The sequence below is a fragment of the Protomyctophum parallelum genome, assembly GCF_964188405.1.
Source record: "Protomyctophum parallelum genome assembly, chromosome: 13".
Taxonomy (NCBI): Eukaryota; Metazoa; Chordata; class Actinopteri; order Myctophiformes; family Myctophidae; genus Protomyctophum; species Protomyctophum parallelum.
This window is the reverse complement of record NC_139708.1, coordinates 23,707,249-23,726,345: the sequence shown is the minus strand read 5'-3', so window position 1 is coordinate 23,726,345 and position 19,097 is coordinate 23,707,249. Positions and strand designations below refer to the sequence as shown.

The window sequence follows — 19,097 nt, the reverse complement described above, 5'->3', positions numbered from 1 at the left end:
TTGAGCTTCTTCGGTAGTGGGTACTGTATTTATGAGCATTGTATGTCTGTCCTGTTTTTCTGTTGTGTATTTTTTGTTACTGGCAGAGCTGTGTCACTTATTTTGCCTCTTGTCTTGGCCAGTTCACACTTGTAAAAGAGACTTCAGTCTCAATGTGGTTTTTACTGGTTAAATAAAGGTAAAAAAAAAAGAAAACATCCAAATGCAATATCTCCCTCACCTCCACCTGCCACAGAAGATGAGATAAAGAGATGCGAAGGGCCTCCCTCTCCCAACGTTGCAACATACTGCTCTGTGCAATAAAATTAGCCCCAAAGTAGCAGCATCTGAACCGAAGAGCTGAGTCGTGGTGGGAGGAAGAAGAGGAGACGTGTTGTTACAGCAGGGCTATACGTATTGCGTGGCTGCCTCGTTAAAGGGCTGCTCTTCCACAGTACTATAGGACTGTTTGAGGCCTTTTCTCAGGGGGGCCATGAAGGGGCACTGGGTGGGAGGCCAGAGAGAGCCACCAGGTGGGGGTGGGTCGAGACCATGGACCTCCAGCCTGATGTCTCCATCACATCAGCCGCATGGCTTAGGGAGGGGAGGGGGGGGGAGAGAGAGAGAGAGAGAGAGAGAGAGAGAGAGAGAGAGAGAGAGAGAGAGAAAAAAGAGAAAAGACAGAAAGCGGGAAAATTATTGCAGAAGGAAATGAAGAGAACTCCAAAGCGGAGTAGAAAGAAAAGCTCAAAGTTATAAATAGAAGGAAAATCATAATAAATAAATAAAGCCAACAGATGTGAATTCACATAAGGAAGCCCTGTAGGGTCTTTTCCTCTCACACCCCCCGAGGGTGCTGGCCTGTCACCCTGCTGTGTGGCCTTTAATGACATTTGCTGCTGTTTGATTGTGTGTTAATGAACAAAACAGTGCGCGTGCCATGTGCGTGCGTGCCATGTGCGTGCGTGCGTGCCATGTGCGTGCGTGCGTGCCATGTGCGTACATGCATGTGATTACGACAAGTGCATGTGCGCCGTGCACACACCCAGCCCCCACCAGACCCCCTGACCCATACTCCCTGCTGAGGACCCTGAACCCCTGATCCTTGTAATGGCTCTTGAGCCAAGCCTGAGCTGGCAAAGCCAAGCAAAGGGCACAGAGAGATCAGTCACAGCTGGAAAGCAGCTCTATATGTCCCCCTCTGAAGGAGGGGACGGAGCAGCAGGGCAGGAAGCCTGCAAAGGAAAAAGAACCGAGGCGTCGAGGAACTGAAGTGGACGGCAGAGCGACAATAGAGAGAGCAGGAGGGAGAGAGCATGCAGGATGGTTAAGATGAAGCATCGATTGTCTGGAGAGAGAGGAACGGGATCATGGAAAGATGCAGGCGAGGAGGAGGAGGAGGAGGAGGAGGAGGAGGAGAGGAGGAATATGTGGGAGAAAGAGAGGGAGACGTGGTCGCTATCGGTCTTATGGCGTTTACGCTTGCTTGTGAAGTCCGGTCTGGGAGAGGAGGGGAGGAAGGAAGGAGGTAGGGAGGTAGGGAGGGAGGGCAGCAGGCGGCGAGGGAGGAGTGTTATTGGTTCCTCTGTGTCGTTTGTTTTCTATATTCGTCCTCCATATTGATTTTTGTTTTGTTGCTCTTGTTTGCCGTCGATGTCCGAGAGGAGGAGGGTTGATAGCGCTTTGCTAGCGCGGAGTCCCCCGTGGCCAATTTCCACCCTCTCTCTCCGCAAAACAACAGCGGGCGCAACAATATATACCGCCACTGTCACAAATTAAACTGTCATAAGGCCCACCATAACCACAATTAATGACAGGGATTAGGGGCTAGAAATCTGCATTACTGAACACCTTAGGGCACACACGAGGTTTCTGGGGGAGAAGGAGAATGAGGAGGGGAGCGCAGGCAGTGGCAGTGGAGAGAAGGAGGGGGGGAGATGGCGAGATGGGGTTGAGACGGCGTGGAGAGAGGACGCGGGCGCCAGTGTGAGCCAAGACAGACCAGACGGAGGCACACGAGAGCACAACAGGGGGGATGCAACGCATTGGAAGTACAGTATATATATATATATATGGATGCTCAGGGCTAAGAGCAAAGCTTAGTGTTAACCCATTTTGACTCTGGGAACAATTCGGCAAATGTCTTCTACATCCTGACTGTTTTCTTGAAAAAGCGACGTTTTTCTATATGTCAGTCGTTCTCAGACACTTTCATGTCACTCTTCACGATTCTTAAAAAAATAGCAGACCTAAAAGCTCGTAGCGCGCCACTCGGGTGGCACGCTATGAGCTTGTAGATCTGCTATTTTTCAATAGCTAAAGCACAACATAGTGCTAACACCAAAAGGGGCTCCCCGCCCAAAACGGGTTAACAGGCCGCTGGAACACAAGATCAATCATTTCAGCCCTGAACATAAATATGGCAGTCGGTGGTGTGCCGTTAATAGGCTCCATCTTATATACCCAAACTGTGCGCGAGCCCCCATAACATGATTAACATCAGCGGAAGAGGTTCATCGCTAAATGGCCCAATGTGATATGGCAGCACAAAATGGGCTGATGTGGGAATTAAATTAAATTTCCATGGGAGGCAAAGATTGCTCCCACGGAAAATTAATGACTTCATTTGAAAAAAATAAAGTGTGCGTGCGTGTGTGTGCGTGTGCGTGCGTGCGTGCGTGCGTGTGTGCGTGCGTGCTTTGAGTAACAGGGTAAAAAAAGAAAAAGATCATATTTGCATATGTGTGGAAGTGCTTCAGAAGATGGATGAGTGTGGTCAAACCGCTACAACTCACTGGTTGATGAAGTCCACGGCGGCGTGCGTCTTCAGCTGATCCCAGGTCAGCCATGAGGATGAGAGACAGACTGCTACACACAATGCATCCTCACAATCACCTTCAACCTCTCTAGGGCATACTGACAGCCAGAGAGAGAGAGAGAGAGAGAGAGAGAGAGAGAGAGAGAAATAACAGAGGAGAAATGAGAAAGGAAATATTACAGGCTATGCGTAAACTATAAATTAGCCATTCTGTATATAGCGCCATCATCCCGACCGCAGCACACCGTGTAATGATTTGGAAAAAGCAAATTATTCCACTGAAGGAAGACGAGGCTGGGGGGGGGGGGGGGTGAAGAAGACAGTTGCACGGAGATCGTGCAGGCGAGGACTCTAAACACTGAAAACTGGTTCCCCAGAGCTTTCTCTCTGGTGGGTGAGTGGGTGGGTGGAGGGGGGGGGGGGGGGGGGGAGGGGCACACACACATACAAATGCACAGTACATATATAAATAATGGGACTGAGGCATGCATGAGAGTCTTCCCTGGCTGAGACCAAACGGTAGAGTGCCTCTGCTTATTGCGCAGCCGGAGAGAGACTTGTATGAAGAAAAAGGATTAGCGTGACCTTGATGAGCACCCCCCCTCGCCCTCCCCCCGGCCCTCAAGCTTTTATATTTGCCTGGCTCTCCGTGCGGACGCCGTTAATTGGGTACATTTACGGCGTCGGGGACCGAGGAGCGTAACGGAAAAGAAGAAGAAGAAACTCGGTGTGCGAGGGCGACCATGAGTGGCTGCAGTGAAAAGAGGTGTGATGTATGGACACGGACGTCTGCCACAATGGACAGAAATCCTTGAACAGTCCATGCGGGGGTCAGAGGCCCGTCCTCAAAGACCTCAATGCTGTAAGCTAGTACACACTGTGAAATCTTCAGTTTATTTATCCATAACCAAATGGACCTTTATGGGTCCAAAATATGGGCTATATATGCACACAGAATAACTCACTTCTTCACAGGTGTTACTGATGATACTAATTAAGGCTCTGTTCCATTTAGTCTTTAGTGTACAGTGGTTTTCAAACTTTTTTAATTTCAAGGACCCCCATAACTCTGAGAGTGTAGGTACAAACGGAACCGAATGGACCCATAAGTGTCCATTTGGTTCCATTTGTACACTCTCAGAGTTACAGACCTGTACACACAAAAAAATTGAGTTACAGAAATAACCCACATGTTTTTAGTGTGTACGGGAACCCATTTGGAACCCACTCAAGGACACTTTGAGTGTTTCCAGTGACTGGCAGTGAGTCAACATGCACAATAGCAGCACCCTTGCTCTGTTTGACCAGAATGGTCATTAGTGTCATCGGTAACACCTGTGAAGGAAGTAGGGAAGGGGCCCAAGTTCTTTACAAAATGGCGTGTACATGCACCGAGCCCATTGGTTACATTATGTACAGAAAGGTGCGATGGCCGCCAGGCCAGGTTGCCTATACTCACAGAGCTATTCACAGTGCTATTCTTTATGTGTATTTCTACACACTCCTCAGTGTTCTTTCAACTCTTTTAAAACTTCCTCTCTCAGAGTTTAAGGGACACATTGTATGGTCCATTGAAGTGTTTGTACGGATGTGTGAGTGGTGTGTGCATGTGTGTGTGTGTGTGTGTGTGCTTGCGTGCACAGTGCACACGCACGTGCGTGTGTGTGTTTATGTGGTGTGAAGGTGGCAACACCTGGTACTTACTTCAGTGGGTTTAATTTTTTGCTACATTATGCATGCATTTATCCCCGTGAGTAGATTAATGTAATAATGCATGCACAGAAGCACACACACACACACACACACACACACACACACACACACACACACACACACACACACACACACACACACACACACACACACACACACACACACACACACACACACACACACACACACACACAGTGTCTATACCTTGTCAGCAGAAGCCAGCAGGTCGTCTGCCATCTTGTCCAGGTCGGAGGCCTTGCCTGTGTTGATGAAGCACGTCATCTCTTTGAAGACATCTGGCTCCACTTCATTTATCTCCACACGGTTCTGAACAAGGTTGGTGAGGATGGCAGGAGGAAGAAGAAGAAGAAGAAGAAGGAAGAGGAAGAGGAAGAGGAAGAGGAAGAGGAAGAGGAAGAGGAAGAAGAAGGGAGGGCAGAATAAAGCATACAGATGCTTTGACAATCCTGCACAAAATCCAGCACAGATGTTGGTGTTCAAATTCCTGCCACCTCCTCCCTACTGTAATGGGTGATTCTGTGCTTATATTGCGATGTACTGTATGGATTGTTCTATGCGTGATATGTATAATTCATGTAACTATGTGGTATTGTGTATGTTGCACATGCAGGTATAATCTCTGTAATAATCACATGAGCAGAGCCACACATGCCAAATGAAATGCCATATCATTGCAATAAATGGTAAATGGTTAGCCCATTTTGGGCGGGAACCCCTTTTGGTGTTAGCATCATGCTATGCTTTAGCTATTGAAAAATAGCTCATAGCGCGCCACCGAGCTTGTAGGTCTGCTATTTTTTGAAAAATCGTGAAAATATTTATTTCAGAAAACTGGAGGATTGTGTCTCAATGAACGACACAGAACATTGCGTTTGTTTATTCCTCTTCTTTTTCCTTTATAGGACTCGGTCATCTTGTGCAGTGCAGACATTGGCACTCTCATGCATATTGTCACAGTCACAGACTTTGCTTGACTAGGTGTTGTATTTCTACGTTGTGTTCTAGTTTGTTTTGGTTGTTCTCGTCTTCCCCAGGTGTTTCTCATGTGCCCTCTTGTGTACAGTATATTAGTCTTGTTCCCCAGTCAGTCCTTAATTGTCGAGTCATTGTTTGGTGTCACTTCAAGTTCATTGTATAGCTGAGTGTTTGTGATGTTTTCTCAGTTTTTGTAATAAATCCCCAATATTGGATTTTGAACTATGCCTGCCTTGCTGTCCTGCATTTGGGTCCTATCACCACACCACCAGAACGTGACACATTTATATAGGGCAATGTTTCAAAAGGGCACACGCAGGAAAGAAAAATACTTCAGCCAAGTCTCGACACATTTTGTCTGAACTGAAAAGTACTGTGAGGTTTTTATATGAAGGGGAGAAAAATCTCTCCAGCCGATTCCTGGAAATTAATCCTCGGCATTGGTTCCTTGAATGAGTGGCCTGCGGCCATGCAGCCCGAGCAGGCTTTATCGCTTGTCGGCATGGTAGCAGTAACCTGAAACCTTTCAGGAGAAGAACATAGCGCTAAACCAATTATAACACTGCTTTAACCGTTGCCACGGCGACCAAGTACATTTTAGCAGGGTCAGACTGGGTGTAGTGACAGCTTAGTGCGTTTTATGTCTCCTCTGACCATTCGACAACAACTTAAACAGCCAACACACAAACTCACACACACAGGGAAATAATGGAGGCAAAGTTTGGAGCCTCCGTTCTTTTTGGAGCCTCCGTTATGAGCGCACGCACACGCACACGCACCCGCGCACGCACACACGCACCCGCGCACGCACACACGCACGCGCAAGTGCGCTCCTCCACTCCTTTCAATCGTCAAAGCAAATAGCAAGAATTTTCAGCACAGTCCAGTAATCATGAAACAGATCCTACACACACACACACACACACATCTTGAGAAATAACATTCCTCGTTCTGGCCTGTGCATCGTTGGTTGGATGGAAGGCAGCTGCTCGTACGTGGCCTATGGCATTTGAATAGACAAGCCAGTAAAGTGAGGGGTAGGTGGGGGAGGGGAGGGGAGAGGAGGGTGCGGACAGAAGGTGTATGCTTGACAAATTTCTCCTCTGGTTGGTTCTTGTTAGCCGGGGCGCAGCACATGTGTTTGGAATCTTTTCTTCTTTCTTCTTTTTTTTTAAAGATAATGCAAAACGGAAGATGATGCAAAACAGAAGATATAATGCAAAGCGGAAAAGAATGCAAAACAGCCGGCAAATAATACAAATGGAAAGATGCTTTTAGTTACAGTAGTGCATCGCACGCCTCTATTCACAAAGCAGTCCTCTGTTAGAGCGTTCCTTTATGAGCTCATTTGTCTCTCCTCTATAGAGTGCTGCAGAGGAACGTTAACCCATTTAGACTATGAGGCCCATTCCACAAAATGCCTTCTAACTAAATCCCGACAGTTTTCTGAAAAACCTTCTGTTTCTATATCAGCGGTGTGAGCACCTTTTTTATGTCAAGGACCCACAGGAATGATCTGTATTTGGTTGCGGACCCCCCATCTGAAAATATGTCGTTCCAGGGACCCCCCCCCCCCCGCCCCCCAGAAGCAAAGATTTGAGTTAAAAACGTTCACTCTGAAAGAATGTATTCAAAGATTTGCGCCACATTTTCACGATTAATTTTTTTGTTTGCAGATCTACAAGGTTCTTAGCGCGGCACCGAGTGCCGCGCTATGAGCTTGTAGATCTGCTATTTTTCAATAGCTAAAGTATAACATAATGCTTGAAACACCAGAAAGCGGTTCCCGTGCAGAATGTGTTAAGCCATCTATCTGTTTCCCCTGTATCGCATGGGGACACGGCCCACCATCTCTCCCTCTCTCTCTCTCTCTCTCTCTGATGAAGACGCCCACTTAAACAGCAATTAAGATGCATTTCCTGGCTCTGTGCTTTATAATTTCCCCATTCGAGCGGCGAAGACATCAATATTCCGCTGACACGGCCTCTAAATCACCAAGGTTCAATCTCGCCAGCGCCTATCAGATGAGCGAGACCCACTGTGGCACGGGGGCTCTCGTGCACACGTGCGTGTGCACACACGCACACGCACACACACACACACACACACACACACACACACACAACCCTAAAACTCGAGGACAGAGGACATATGCATATTTGAGATAATCAAGCGCACGTGCGTATACACGAGCCTGCACACAGACAACGAGCAAGCATGCAAACAAAACGTATAAAGATCTCTCTCTAATTAACACCAGTCACATGATATTGCTGTAAAAAACCACTGTGCTTCCACAGTGTTTTTTTACTGCACCCCCCCCCCCCCCCCCCACCATCCCCCCCCCCCCCAATGTGCCTACAGCAGTGCATTTGAACTTACACAGACACGTGCTTAAGACTTGATTTATTCTTCATTGTATGCCGTGTGTGTCTCAATTTTGTGGCGCGGCGCGGCGCGGTTTCGGCGCTGCACGGTGAAGTATAAATCAGGCTTCAGCGTTGTTGCGAAAGGTGAACCCGCGCGGTGATGCAACACAGAGCAAGGAGGGCGACAAAGTATTGAGGAATTGGCGCCACTAAAAAAGGAAAACAGGAGAGAGAGAGGAGAGAGAAGAAGATCACGACGGTGTCAGCACTTCGCTCACCTTATTACTGTCCCCCATCTCATGCTCAAACATGGCACTGAACACTGGGCTGAGAGACAAGAGAGAAAGATGGAGAGAGAGAGACACAGAGAGAGAAGGAGAGAGAAAAGAATACGTTAAGACATTTAGGCCCGAAAGTCTTCTGAGAGAATATATATATGCAAAGATTTGTGCCGCATTTTCACGGTTTTTCAAAAATAGCAGATCTACAAGCTCGTAGCGCGCCACTCGGTGGCACGCTATGAGCTTGTAGATCTGCTATTTTTCAATAGCTAAATAATGCTGAGTTAAAACACCAAAACGAGTTCCCGCCCCAAAATGGGTTAAAACAGAGAGGGAGAGAGAAAAAGAGAATAAAAATATAATCATTAGATAGAGATATACGTACAGTACTTATATGTTTAGTTTTTTGTTTGTTTGTATGTATGATTTTTTTGTCATTTTGCTTAGCATTATTTTCTCCCAATGTCAATTCCCGAATTCGGCACACACACTTGTGTAATCTTGTCACTGCTGACCCCTACTGGTTGGTCATAGGGATGGTACATTTGAAACCACTCCAATACACATGAAATAACTTGCCTTTTCTTTTCACGTGCCATAGAGGAGCCTCGCTGTGTGGGAGGATATATGGCACATGGCGGAGGAACACCTTATCCCTCATAGTTCAACAACACCGTTAACAGGCGTACTTGACCAACCTGTATAGGGATGGCTAGTGCAGTGTGAGAGGGAGGGTGACTGATTTAAGCAGTCACACCTGGCCTGAGTCAAACTAGAACTGGACTCAGAGCTGGGTGTGGCTGCGCACCTGTTGTGCATGGACTTGATCAAGTCCATGCACAACAGGTGCGCAGTGCAGTGACAAAGAACAGCCTCTCCGTCTGGCATATACCTCCCACAAACAGAACCCATTGTGTTTGTTGGAGCACTCGGGTATACCGCGGAGGATTCTAAACCCATTTCTCCACAGTGGTGCATGGGTAGGAACTTTTTTACCTCTGTTTTTGTTAACTGAGGTGTCTCAGCACACAATTATGTCTTATTATAGTGCACGGTCACAGGGGCAATGGAGAGATATACGGATGACTGACAGAGCGATGACAGAAAACCAAAAGGTTATGCAAACTGCAAAGGTGAGCTCCTGCCTGCTTGGCATGTCTTTATCAAGCGATGCCTTGATAAAAAAATAAAGTATTTCTATTCATATAATAAATTGACTTTGCACGGCATGACTTTCAATTTCGAGGTCGGACAGTACCCGTTATGTTTCCTGATCCAGCAGAACTGTAACACTGCAATGTCAACATTGCTGCCAGTGTTTATGGCACCTGGATGTTTCCACAGGGATCAGTAAAGGTCTATCTATCTATCATCTATCAGACAGACACCCATGTACTGTATGTCCCCCTGTTCTGTCCTGTCACACAGCGCCACCACCGGGGCAAGACGTGCACGTGCGTAGGGCAACACGCCGAGTGGGGCAACACAATGTGCCATGCCAGTCCTCATGATAATATTTTTTTTCTCCGCCGCTTAATAACGAGCACCTGTGCGCGCGTCGTCGTCGTCGATGTGGATTGGCTCAGAGCTGAAGCACCGTCATCGGCGCCCCATGTCCTGTGCCATCATTGGCTGTATAGCACATCTCTGCTCATAGCGCCGGTCACGACACATTTCTAAGTGTACGATGTTTATGTCCCTCGATTTTTGTACCGCATTTTCTTTTTCACCCAGTGTCAATTGTCTAATGTAATGCTGGGCGCTACACACTCCCTCTGCCAACCTGGGGAGAGCAACGGACTGAGTCCCAGTGGCGTACTGTACGCAGGAATTACATTTTAGGGGAGGCAAAAACATCGCAGACCCCCATGCAGGGTCCGTCGATCCCACTTCTCGAGTGCATTTTGTGGCTGATCAGAAACACTACACAGGTTTTCAAAGAGATTTGTTCCTGCCAGGCGAGTATACTATAGCCTCGGAAACGCAGCCGTTTTTATTTCCAGGGAGAAAAAAACCCAAAAGAAAATAATTTTGTTTTCTCAGTTTTTTAGAATTGTTTGAAAATGAAATGGTTATGTTAACAGTGATTTTACAGTGAACTACTCTTATATGTTGCTGAAATGCTGCCATGCCTGTGGACTGCGCTAAAAGGTGAGAAAAGCCATATTTATACTTAGTTATGCAAGATATAAGCTCATAACTCGCAGAAGATCTACAGCTTGTAGATCTGATATTCTCTGTGTGCAACAAAAGTATAAATCAGGTGTAAGGTATAGTACAGTCCCACACGCTGAGCCCAACAACCACAACACTGGGTCTGGTTCATTCCTCAGTCCAACAGTCATTAAGACATGTGAATCCCTTGACTCCTTCAAAACCGCTCTCAAAGGGCACCTACGGATGGCTGCAATTCGAAACTGGCCTCGGTAAAATCTGAATCCCCCCCCCACCGCCCACCCCTTTCCCCCCTCACTGTATATGTTTCTTTTCCCTTTACCTCCCTTTAATATGATGAATTCCCGTTCTGTTCATAGAAGTGTCTATTTGTACGTCTCTAAATGTTTTGATGAATTGAACAAGGTGGACGGACCCTCTTGTAAACAAGTGTAGTGTTTAATTGGGTCGTCCACTCACAGTTAACAGTCTTTGTATTGAGTTTGTGCTTGAAATGTACTGTAATTCTGCAAACTGTTAATACATATTTCAATCAATCAATCAATCAAACCCACTCAGTGGCAAAGAGAGAGCGTCCAGGGGTCTTTTCAGGGTACATACATCTTGTGGGGGACAGGGGAGTGTGCTGTACTGTATATTATTTATATACTGTACAGTATGTGTTGCTTATTTATACACTGTATGTGTTGCTTATTTATACACTGTATGTGTCGCTGCTGGAGGCCGCGTCCGCCCAGCGCCTGCGTCCACAGCGTCGTCCTTCTCGCCCCCACAGTGCCTCCCTTAGAGGGGCTGTCAGGACGGCCGGCGTCTACTACAGTACTACAGTACCTCTGCCTCTGTCTGGTCTTTAACTGAATGCTCCTGAGAGCCTGCTGCGTGGAGAGGAAAACGCGATGCCAGGGCACTTGCCTTAAAGCTACACAATACGTGTGTGTGTGTGTGTGTGTGTGTGTGTGTGTGTGTGTGTGTGTGTGTGTGTGTGTGTGTGTGTGTGTGTGTGTGTGTGTGTGTGTGTGTGTGTGTGTGTGTGTGTGTGTGTGTGGCCATTTGTTTGCTGCTGAAGAGAGATACGGCTAAGCCCCCAGAGTCGCACACACTAGAAGCGATTTAAGTTCAAACACACAGCCTAGTTAGAAACTAAGTGGGCAGTGAGTCCTAATTTACTTGCTTTCTTTCCCTTTCCATTTTCTCGACAAAACTATACACCCAACGGTTGAGTTTAGAGATACTGTGTACTCTCTACCGCAACACATGTTTCAGGTCCCGTGACAATTCATATCGTGAAAAGTGGATGCAGTCATTGCTCATCTTATACAAATATGCCTGCCTAAGGTGCATAGGCTGTGCTCATAGAGTATATAAAAAAGGATAGAGACTGATCTGGCACGAAGCTCCGCCCCACAAATTGGACAAATCCATACTGGTTACAAGACATGTTGTCCATAATGTACAAGTTCAGATTCAAAGAGCAGAAAAGCTTCAAAGCTTCAAACCAAACTAACCCAGACTTTATATGGAAAGGAGAGCTACCCACAGTGGAGGTTTTAGTGGAAGAGGTCACTGATAATGATCCAGAACTTCACAAGGTCAAGGTGTACAACACAGAGGCAAAAGAAGGAAAGGCCCACGTGTGGGCGGCGGTGGCTCAGGGGTAGAGTGCCTGGATGGGAACCGCAAGGTTGCCAGTTCGAACCCGGGCTCCCCCAGAGTTACTGTCGAAGTGTCCTTGAGAAAGACACTGAACCCCTAATTGATCCCGATGTGCTAGTTGGTGCCTTGCATGGTTTCCGCTGCCATCGGTGTGTGAATGGGTGAATGTAATGCACAATCTATGTAAAGCGCCATGGATAAAGGCGCTATATAAATGCACCATTTACCATTTAGCACACATGCAAAGGAAGAAGGGACGTTACCACGCCTCAATGAGATCTCTGATTGGGAAGGAGATGCCAAAGCCATTACATGTCTGACGAGCCATGCTCAACAAATCAAGGGTCTTTCCTATCAGAAAGGTGACGCCACAAGTGTTGAGCAGAGAAAGGAAGTAGAGCAGCAGAGTGGAGCATTCAGCAGAGAAATTGACATAAAGCAACGCATAGGAAGTCAAGCCTAAAGCTAAAATGAAGAAGGTGCAAAAGCAATTGAAGCAATGTGTTGAGTACAGTGTGCTCAGGGTGGGAGGGCCTTTAACAAAATGTAGCCTTCACCCTCAAGTTAAGAGACCACTTGCTTCTTGGATTAAGAGCGTCTGCTAAATGCCTAAATTGTAAAATTGTTAAAAAACCCCAAGAAGGCAGCAGGTAGAAAGCAGCCTACAATGGCAAAGGATCAAGGTGGAAAAGAGAATGGTGGGAGGAAAGCAAGGATGAGAAGGTCATCAAATGTGGAGAATGCAAAGAGGAAGAAAAAGGTCAAATTAAAAGAGTTCCACAGAGGACATGTCAGGGTGGGAGAAGGAAAACTTGACAGACCACCTGAAAGTAATTGATTGCTTTAAATGTTGTGCTCGACAAAGTGAGACACAATAGTGAGCCACCATGTTTGGCAAGGTTGTTTGTTGTTGCACATGAGATGTAAGGTAAAGTGTTGATGCTTAACTAAAGCCACTATCTGGTAAATCCCGTTTTATTTATCTGCACTTAAAGATAAAGTTATTTGTATATAACACACTTGACTGCTTAAACACATTTCAAGGTCAAGGGTTCCAAACTTATAAATCTAAGTCCACAATACGGTACACCAACATACTCCTTCTGTCAACATTTAGAATGAGAGAACTGTAGTCACTTCTGTACTTGAATAATTATCCGCACACCCACATGTATGTCTGCTTTGCAAATGGATGTAAAAGGGAAATATTTGATAAAGCATCTTCAAAGAGTAATTGTTTATAGTTTATTGTACACACTTTGAAAGTTAATAGGGTTGCTGCTGGCCCAGGCCGTAGCGTAACGGTCTGGGCACCGGACTGGTAATCCAGTCGCAGTGTGCCGCGGGTTCGACTCCCGGACCCGACACGGCCTTTACTGCATGTCATCCCCCCATCTCTCTCCCGTTTCCTGTCAGCCTACTGTCTGTCCCTTCAAAAATCAATAAAAGGCGTAAGCCGCAAAAAAAAAAAAAAAAAAAAAAAAAAATAGGGTTGCTGCTGCTGAGGCAGAATTTAAGTGTATTTCTATGAATATTGATTTTCAAATGTGTATTAAGGTGATAAGAAATCCCAGGTGATTTGGTGGGAGTGTCGCTGCCATAATTTATTGTAATTTTGCTTATTTATTGTTACTGTATATCATTTATTTGTTATGAACTTGAGTTAGTCATGTACTGTATGTATTTTACCGGAAGGTCTAATTGGTCAACTCTTTATAATGTGTAGTTTCACAGCAAGCCACAAGCGTGTTACAGTACACTGATACACTTCCGCCCACTAAGGAGCGTACTGTTTGAGCGTGTCGCGGGATGGAACAAGGTACTTGTTGTTTAACTAATGCAAAATATGTGAATACGTTACTTCAAGTGTCTTCCTCATGTTTATATGTTTACTGATGTCTTGATTCTATTGTGTTCCGTTTGTCGGCCAATATGGACTTCCTCATTCCCTTTGGTTAAGTGCAGCCAGCGAGGTGTGTTTTGTTTTGCATGTTTATGTCATGTCGTACAATGTTCATGCTTTTTGTCCCATTTGCTTATGTGTATGTATTTATGCTTAATTTCATACAGTTTTACGTTGGAGATTGTTTGCAAATGAGAGCGCAAATAAAAGCCACCAGTACACGGGACAAGCTGTGTCATTCTTGCACCAAAGGCAGTGATACTACTGTAGCACTTAACGTTTAGACGCGCCAAAACTGTTTTTTAGTAACATTTTCATATCATGGAGATTAAGATGCTACAGATAGCAATGAAAATTCATGTGACACACAATACGACAAGTGATACAAGAAAAAAAAAAAAAATTGTGCTCTAAACTATTTTTTCAACACTTTTCAACACTTGATTATGCCAGTATATCAGTATAAAAACATAACGTTGACAAAGAAAGACGAGTGGTGAGGAGAGAGGGGGACACTGACACATGCCTCCTCTATTTGAGCGATCACATCAAACACGAGGTGGATGCTGGAAAATACTGCGGCATGGTCATGCTGGACCTCCAAAAGGCTTTTGACACCGTGAACCACTCCATACTGGTTAACAAGCTTAAAGCTATTGGTTTTGATAGCACATCAGTGAGCTGGATGCAATCCTACCTGGAGGGGAGAGAACAGATGGTGGAGGTGAACGGAACACTGTCCCCTCCCCTCCCAGTGAGCTGTGGCGTCCCACAAGGAAGCATACTAGGGCCTTTACTGTTCCTAATTTATGTTAACGACATGACTTCAGCTTGTGACTGCAACTTGTTCCTGTTCGCAGATGACTCAGCACTGCTGGTCTCGGACAGGAACAAACTGCAGGTTGAAAAGACCCTCAGCTCTGAACTCGGTAGAATCTGCACCTGGCTCGCTGATAACAAACTATCCTTACACCTGGGAAAAACTGAATCCATCCTCTTCGGATCAAATAGTAAACTCAGCAAGGCAGATGGCTTCTTGGTTAGAGTGGGTGACAATATTATCACACGAAAAGATGAAATTACCTACCTAGGTTCCATCCTGGAGGCCAATCTTTCCGGTGATAAAATGGCCACCAACGTAATCAAAAATGTCAATCAAAGAACAAGATTCCTTTACAGGATCTCCTCACTGGTCAGCAAAAACACCTTGAAGACCTGAACAGGAGCCCTCATACAAGGTTTCTTTGACTATGCATCCACCTCTTGGTACCACAGCACCTCAAAGGCCCTTAAAACAAGGCTCCAGACCTCCCAAAACAAACTGGTCAGGCTCCTACTTGGCCTCACCCCCCGAACCCACCTCACCCCTGCCCACTTTGACAGGCTGGGATGGCTTAGGGTCGACGACAGAGTACAGCATCTTGCAATGGGTCTGGTCCACAAGATTCGATACACCACCAAGATACCCATGTACCTGTCTAAATACTTCCTTAATGTAAACGAAGTCCACACCCACAACACCAGAGGGAGTGCAACAAACCATGTACAACCCAGATTCGGCACAAACAAGGGACTAAATTATTTTCGCTCCTATGCCACCAAAATGTGGAACGCCCTACCAACAGTCATTAAGACATGTGAATCCCTTGACTCTTTCAAAACCGCTCTCAAAGGGCACCTACGGATGGCTGCAATTCGAAACTGGCCTCTGTAAAATCTGAATCCCCCCCCCCCCCCCCCCCCCCCCCATTTTCCCTCACTGTATATTGTATCTTTTCCCTTTTTTGCTTCCCATATGATGAATTCCTGTTCTGTACTTTAGCTACATAGAAATGTCTATTTGTATGTCTCTAAATGTCTGTATGTCTTTAAATGTTTTGCTGAATTGAACAATGTGGACCCTGTTGTAAACAAGTGTAATGCTTAATTGGGTCGTCCACTCACAGTTGACAGTCTTTGTATTGAGTTTGTGCTTAAAATGTACTGTAAATTCTACAAACTGTTAATAAATATTTCAATCAATCAATCAAAAAGATAAATCTGAGAATGTATGGAGAGAGAAAAAGAATAAGTATAGCATCGTGCCTATTCTGTTATACCACTTTAATGTAAAACTGTTCCCTAGGCCTCCTGGCATTCTAGTCTCTGTATACAGTAGACCATCATTATTATTAATATGATATTTACCAGATCCAAATGGGACTCCCAGCGCGCAGCAAACATCACTACTGCCGCTGCGTCTCTTTCATGCTTTTATATGCAGTTTAAAATAATAATTTCACTAATGAGCATGTGAATAAATCGATATGTCAAGATAAGACGGGCTAACTATTGGACACGAGGAGCTATTAACCCATTCTGAACGGGCATGTCAGCATCATGTTATGCTTAAGCTATTGAAAAATAGCAGATCTACAAGCTCATATCGCGCCACCGAGTGGCGCGATACGAGCTTGTAGGTCTGCTATTTTTGAAAAATCGAAGAGCGACTGACATTTCTAGAATCTGATCTCAGGTCAGAATGGGTTTAATCAGACCAGTGTGTGTCCAGTGGAAACCTCGTATGAATCTGATCTCAGGTCAGAATGGGTTAAAGCTACAGGAGGAAGATGCCCAAGCCCAAGCAGCGTGGCATCTGATCCCCCCGTTTCTGAAAACAACACAATATAGTTCATGTTCAACATGGTACTGTATATGGTACTGTAGACGCCATTTCTGAGGGACTGAGGGACTAACATCAAGGTTAAACAATGTGGCCCAGATGATCAATATATTGCATTGGGCAAGTGCCGTTTTCTTTGCACTGAGAGGAGCCGTGGGGAAAGAGCAAGCAATAAAATAAATTACACTTTCTTACTGATATAGTATCTCTTCCTAATACATGGCACTTTTGGAGCATCAACATGCCGGTGTCTCTGGCGGCCGCGTGTCGCAGTGGCGAGATGCCGTTGTCTCTGGCGGCATGTCGCAGACTGGCGGCGAAGGCAAGCGCCATAATACGGCTATGTGACACGGTAATAATGACACTTCAAAGCGACATATGTGGCGTGGACATTGGTGGCATATATGTTGCGCGTTGCTTTAGTCCAGGATCCTGCTGTCACTCCGCTGCCTTTCATTTATTTGCAAAACAAAAAAACAAGCTTACTGTATGTCACTGCTAGTGCAAAAACTAACAGTGACATGTCCCGAAACTCTGGTTGTTTAGGTATAGTTTTAATCTCTCGAAAGGGATTTAAAATATTATCCTTACGATGCTTACGAGTGCTCTTCCTTACAAGCGTTCCTCCACTATACTTTGTTTGAGCTGTGCTGGAAATATGTTTTTTTATGAGCTCTGTCGAGTTCGACGGTCACATCAAGTAGGATTAACTTTTCATTGTCATCATGAAAGTTTCTTGAATTTTGACGTAGAAAGTTAATTAATATCACGTTTATTGAGCAACCCCTGCTGCGCAGCATGCCCTGCACGGAGCCAGAGTCTGTCAGTGTACTGTATAATTCTGTGTGTGTACACACACACACACACACACACACACACACACACACACACACACACACACACACACACACACACACACACACACACACACACACACACACACACACACACACACACACACACACACACACACACACACACACAATTGTGCTTCTCAAGCAGTAAAATAAGTAGCATGCCATGTTTGTGTTCATCTGCCTTGATTGATTACAAAAGAAAAAAATATTTAAAAGTATTGCATGTCCTGTGATGTGAGTATACTGTATAGAAATATACACATGAGTAGAGCAGTTCAGACCAATAACCATATAGATCCCTACTAATTATCCATAATATATGCACATCATGAATAAGGGGTCAGGGCAGATATGCCTTTTCAGAATAAATTATGGACTTACTACTTAAATGGTTATTCGTCTCAGCTACTCAGTTATAACAATAACAACAACAACAATTAAATGTCTGGGACGAGGCTTTGGGAACAGATCTAAGGTAGGCTTGACTGTTCTTGCCCAATCTTGGTGAGCTCATACTGCAGCAACACAGAGACAGAGAGAGGTGGAGAAATATGAAGAGAGAGAGAGAGAGAGACAGAGAGAGAGAGAGAGAGAGAGAGAGAGAGAGAGAGAGAGAGAGAGAGGAGGAAAGTAGAGAAATAAAGAAAAAGGGGGGGGGGGGGGGGGGGGGCTATAGAGACAGTGAGAGAGAGAAATGGGGGACACGCCACATGGTGATTCTAAAGTGCACATGTGGGCAATAAGCAGCCAATTTGAGCTGCTTTCCAACGGCTGCCATGCTCACCCTATAGTTCCTTTGATCCCGCTCTGTCCATCTCCACGGCGATTAATGGCCGGGAGGGTTGTCACGGGAACGGCGGAGTGGGGAAGGGGAGTCACCTGGCCCCAGGTAGACCTCGGCAAGGTACACACACACAAATGAGGGACGAGAGAGGTAGAAACAAAGAGAGAGAGAGAGAGAGAGAGAGAGAGAGAGAGAGAGAGAGAGCAAAACAGTGAGAGTGGCATAAGAGTGGAGGACCCCAAACCACTGTAGCACATAATTAAAAGGGCTCCTCACACACACACACACACATTTCAACAGATCCAATAATTAAGAGCCCCCTCCACACCTCCACAGAGACACAACAGAGTTTTGCCATTTCTCCAAGTTTTGGCCAAATGATTCTGCCTGTCATCACGGTGCCAATATCTCAACACCTTATTCAGAAATACCCAGCACGTGTTTGTGTGCATGCGCGTACGTTACAAAATACGTGTGCACGAGAGCAATGTTGAAATCTAGTAGAACGTGGTTGTATGCTACTGTAACTGCCTGGGCATAAGTCCAAATATTGTCAATCATTTATCTATTGATTCCGTGCTCTGTGCTTGAGAACCCAGAAGTATATGTGATTCCATTCCTCCTCGCATTGATTGGCATAAAACAGGTCTCAAAATCCCAACTTTAGCACATAGATGAATGTGAACAAACTGCTTTCTTCTCATAATACCCTGTATAAATAAAGACCACTTCTGGTACTAAATTTGAGGAAAGTGAAATTATTTTGAAAACTTGTTAAACGGGACATTCTGAATAATGAGTACTCTCTACTTTTGGTACTTTGAGTACATTTTGATGCCAATACTTTTACTCAACTTGAAATCCGGACTTTTACGGAGTCCGGAGTATTTCTGCATTGCAGTATTGA

General features: G+C 45.4%; 1 protein-coding gene across 1 annotated transcript in view; it reads right to left on the bottom strand.

The window, feature by feature from the left end:
- Window positions 1-461: 461 nt before the first annotated feature.
- Window positions 462-19,097, bottom strand: part of spop (speckle type BTB/POZ protein) — a gene marked incomplete at both ends in the record, with an annotated part of 129,634 nt that continues 110,998 nt past the window's right edge. Inside the window, 6 exon segments of the mRNA XM_083779017.1 lie at window positions 462-573; window positions 2,775-2,871; window positions 2,874-2,895; window positions 4,715-4,837; window positions 8,154-8,202; window positions 16,737-16,743. Coding sequence (XP_083635143.1) covers window positions 462-573; window positions 2,775-2,871; window positions 2,874-2,895; window positions 4,715-4,837; window positions 8,154-8,202; window positions 16,737-16,743 — 410 coding nt within the window.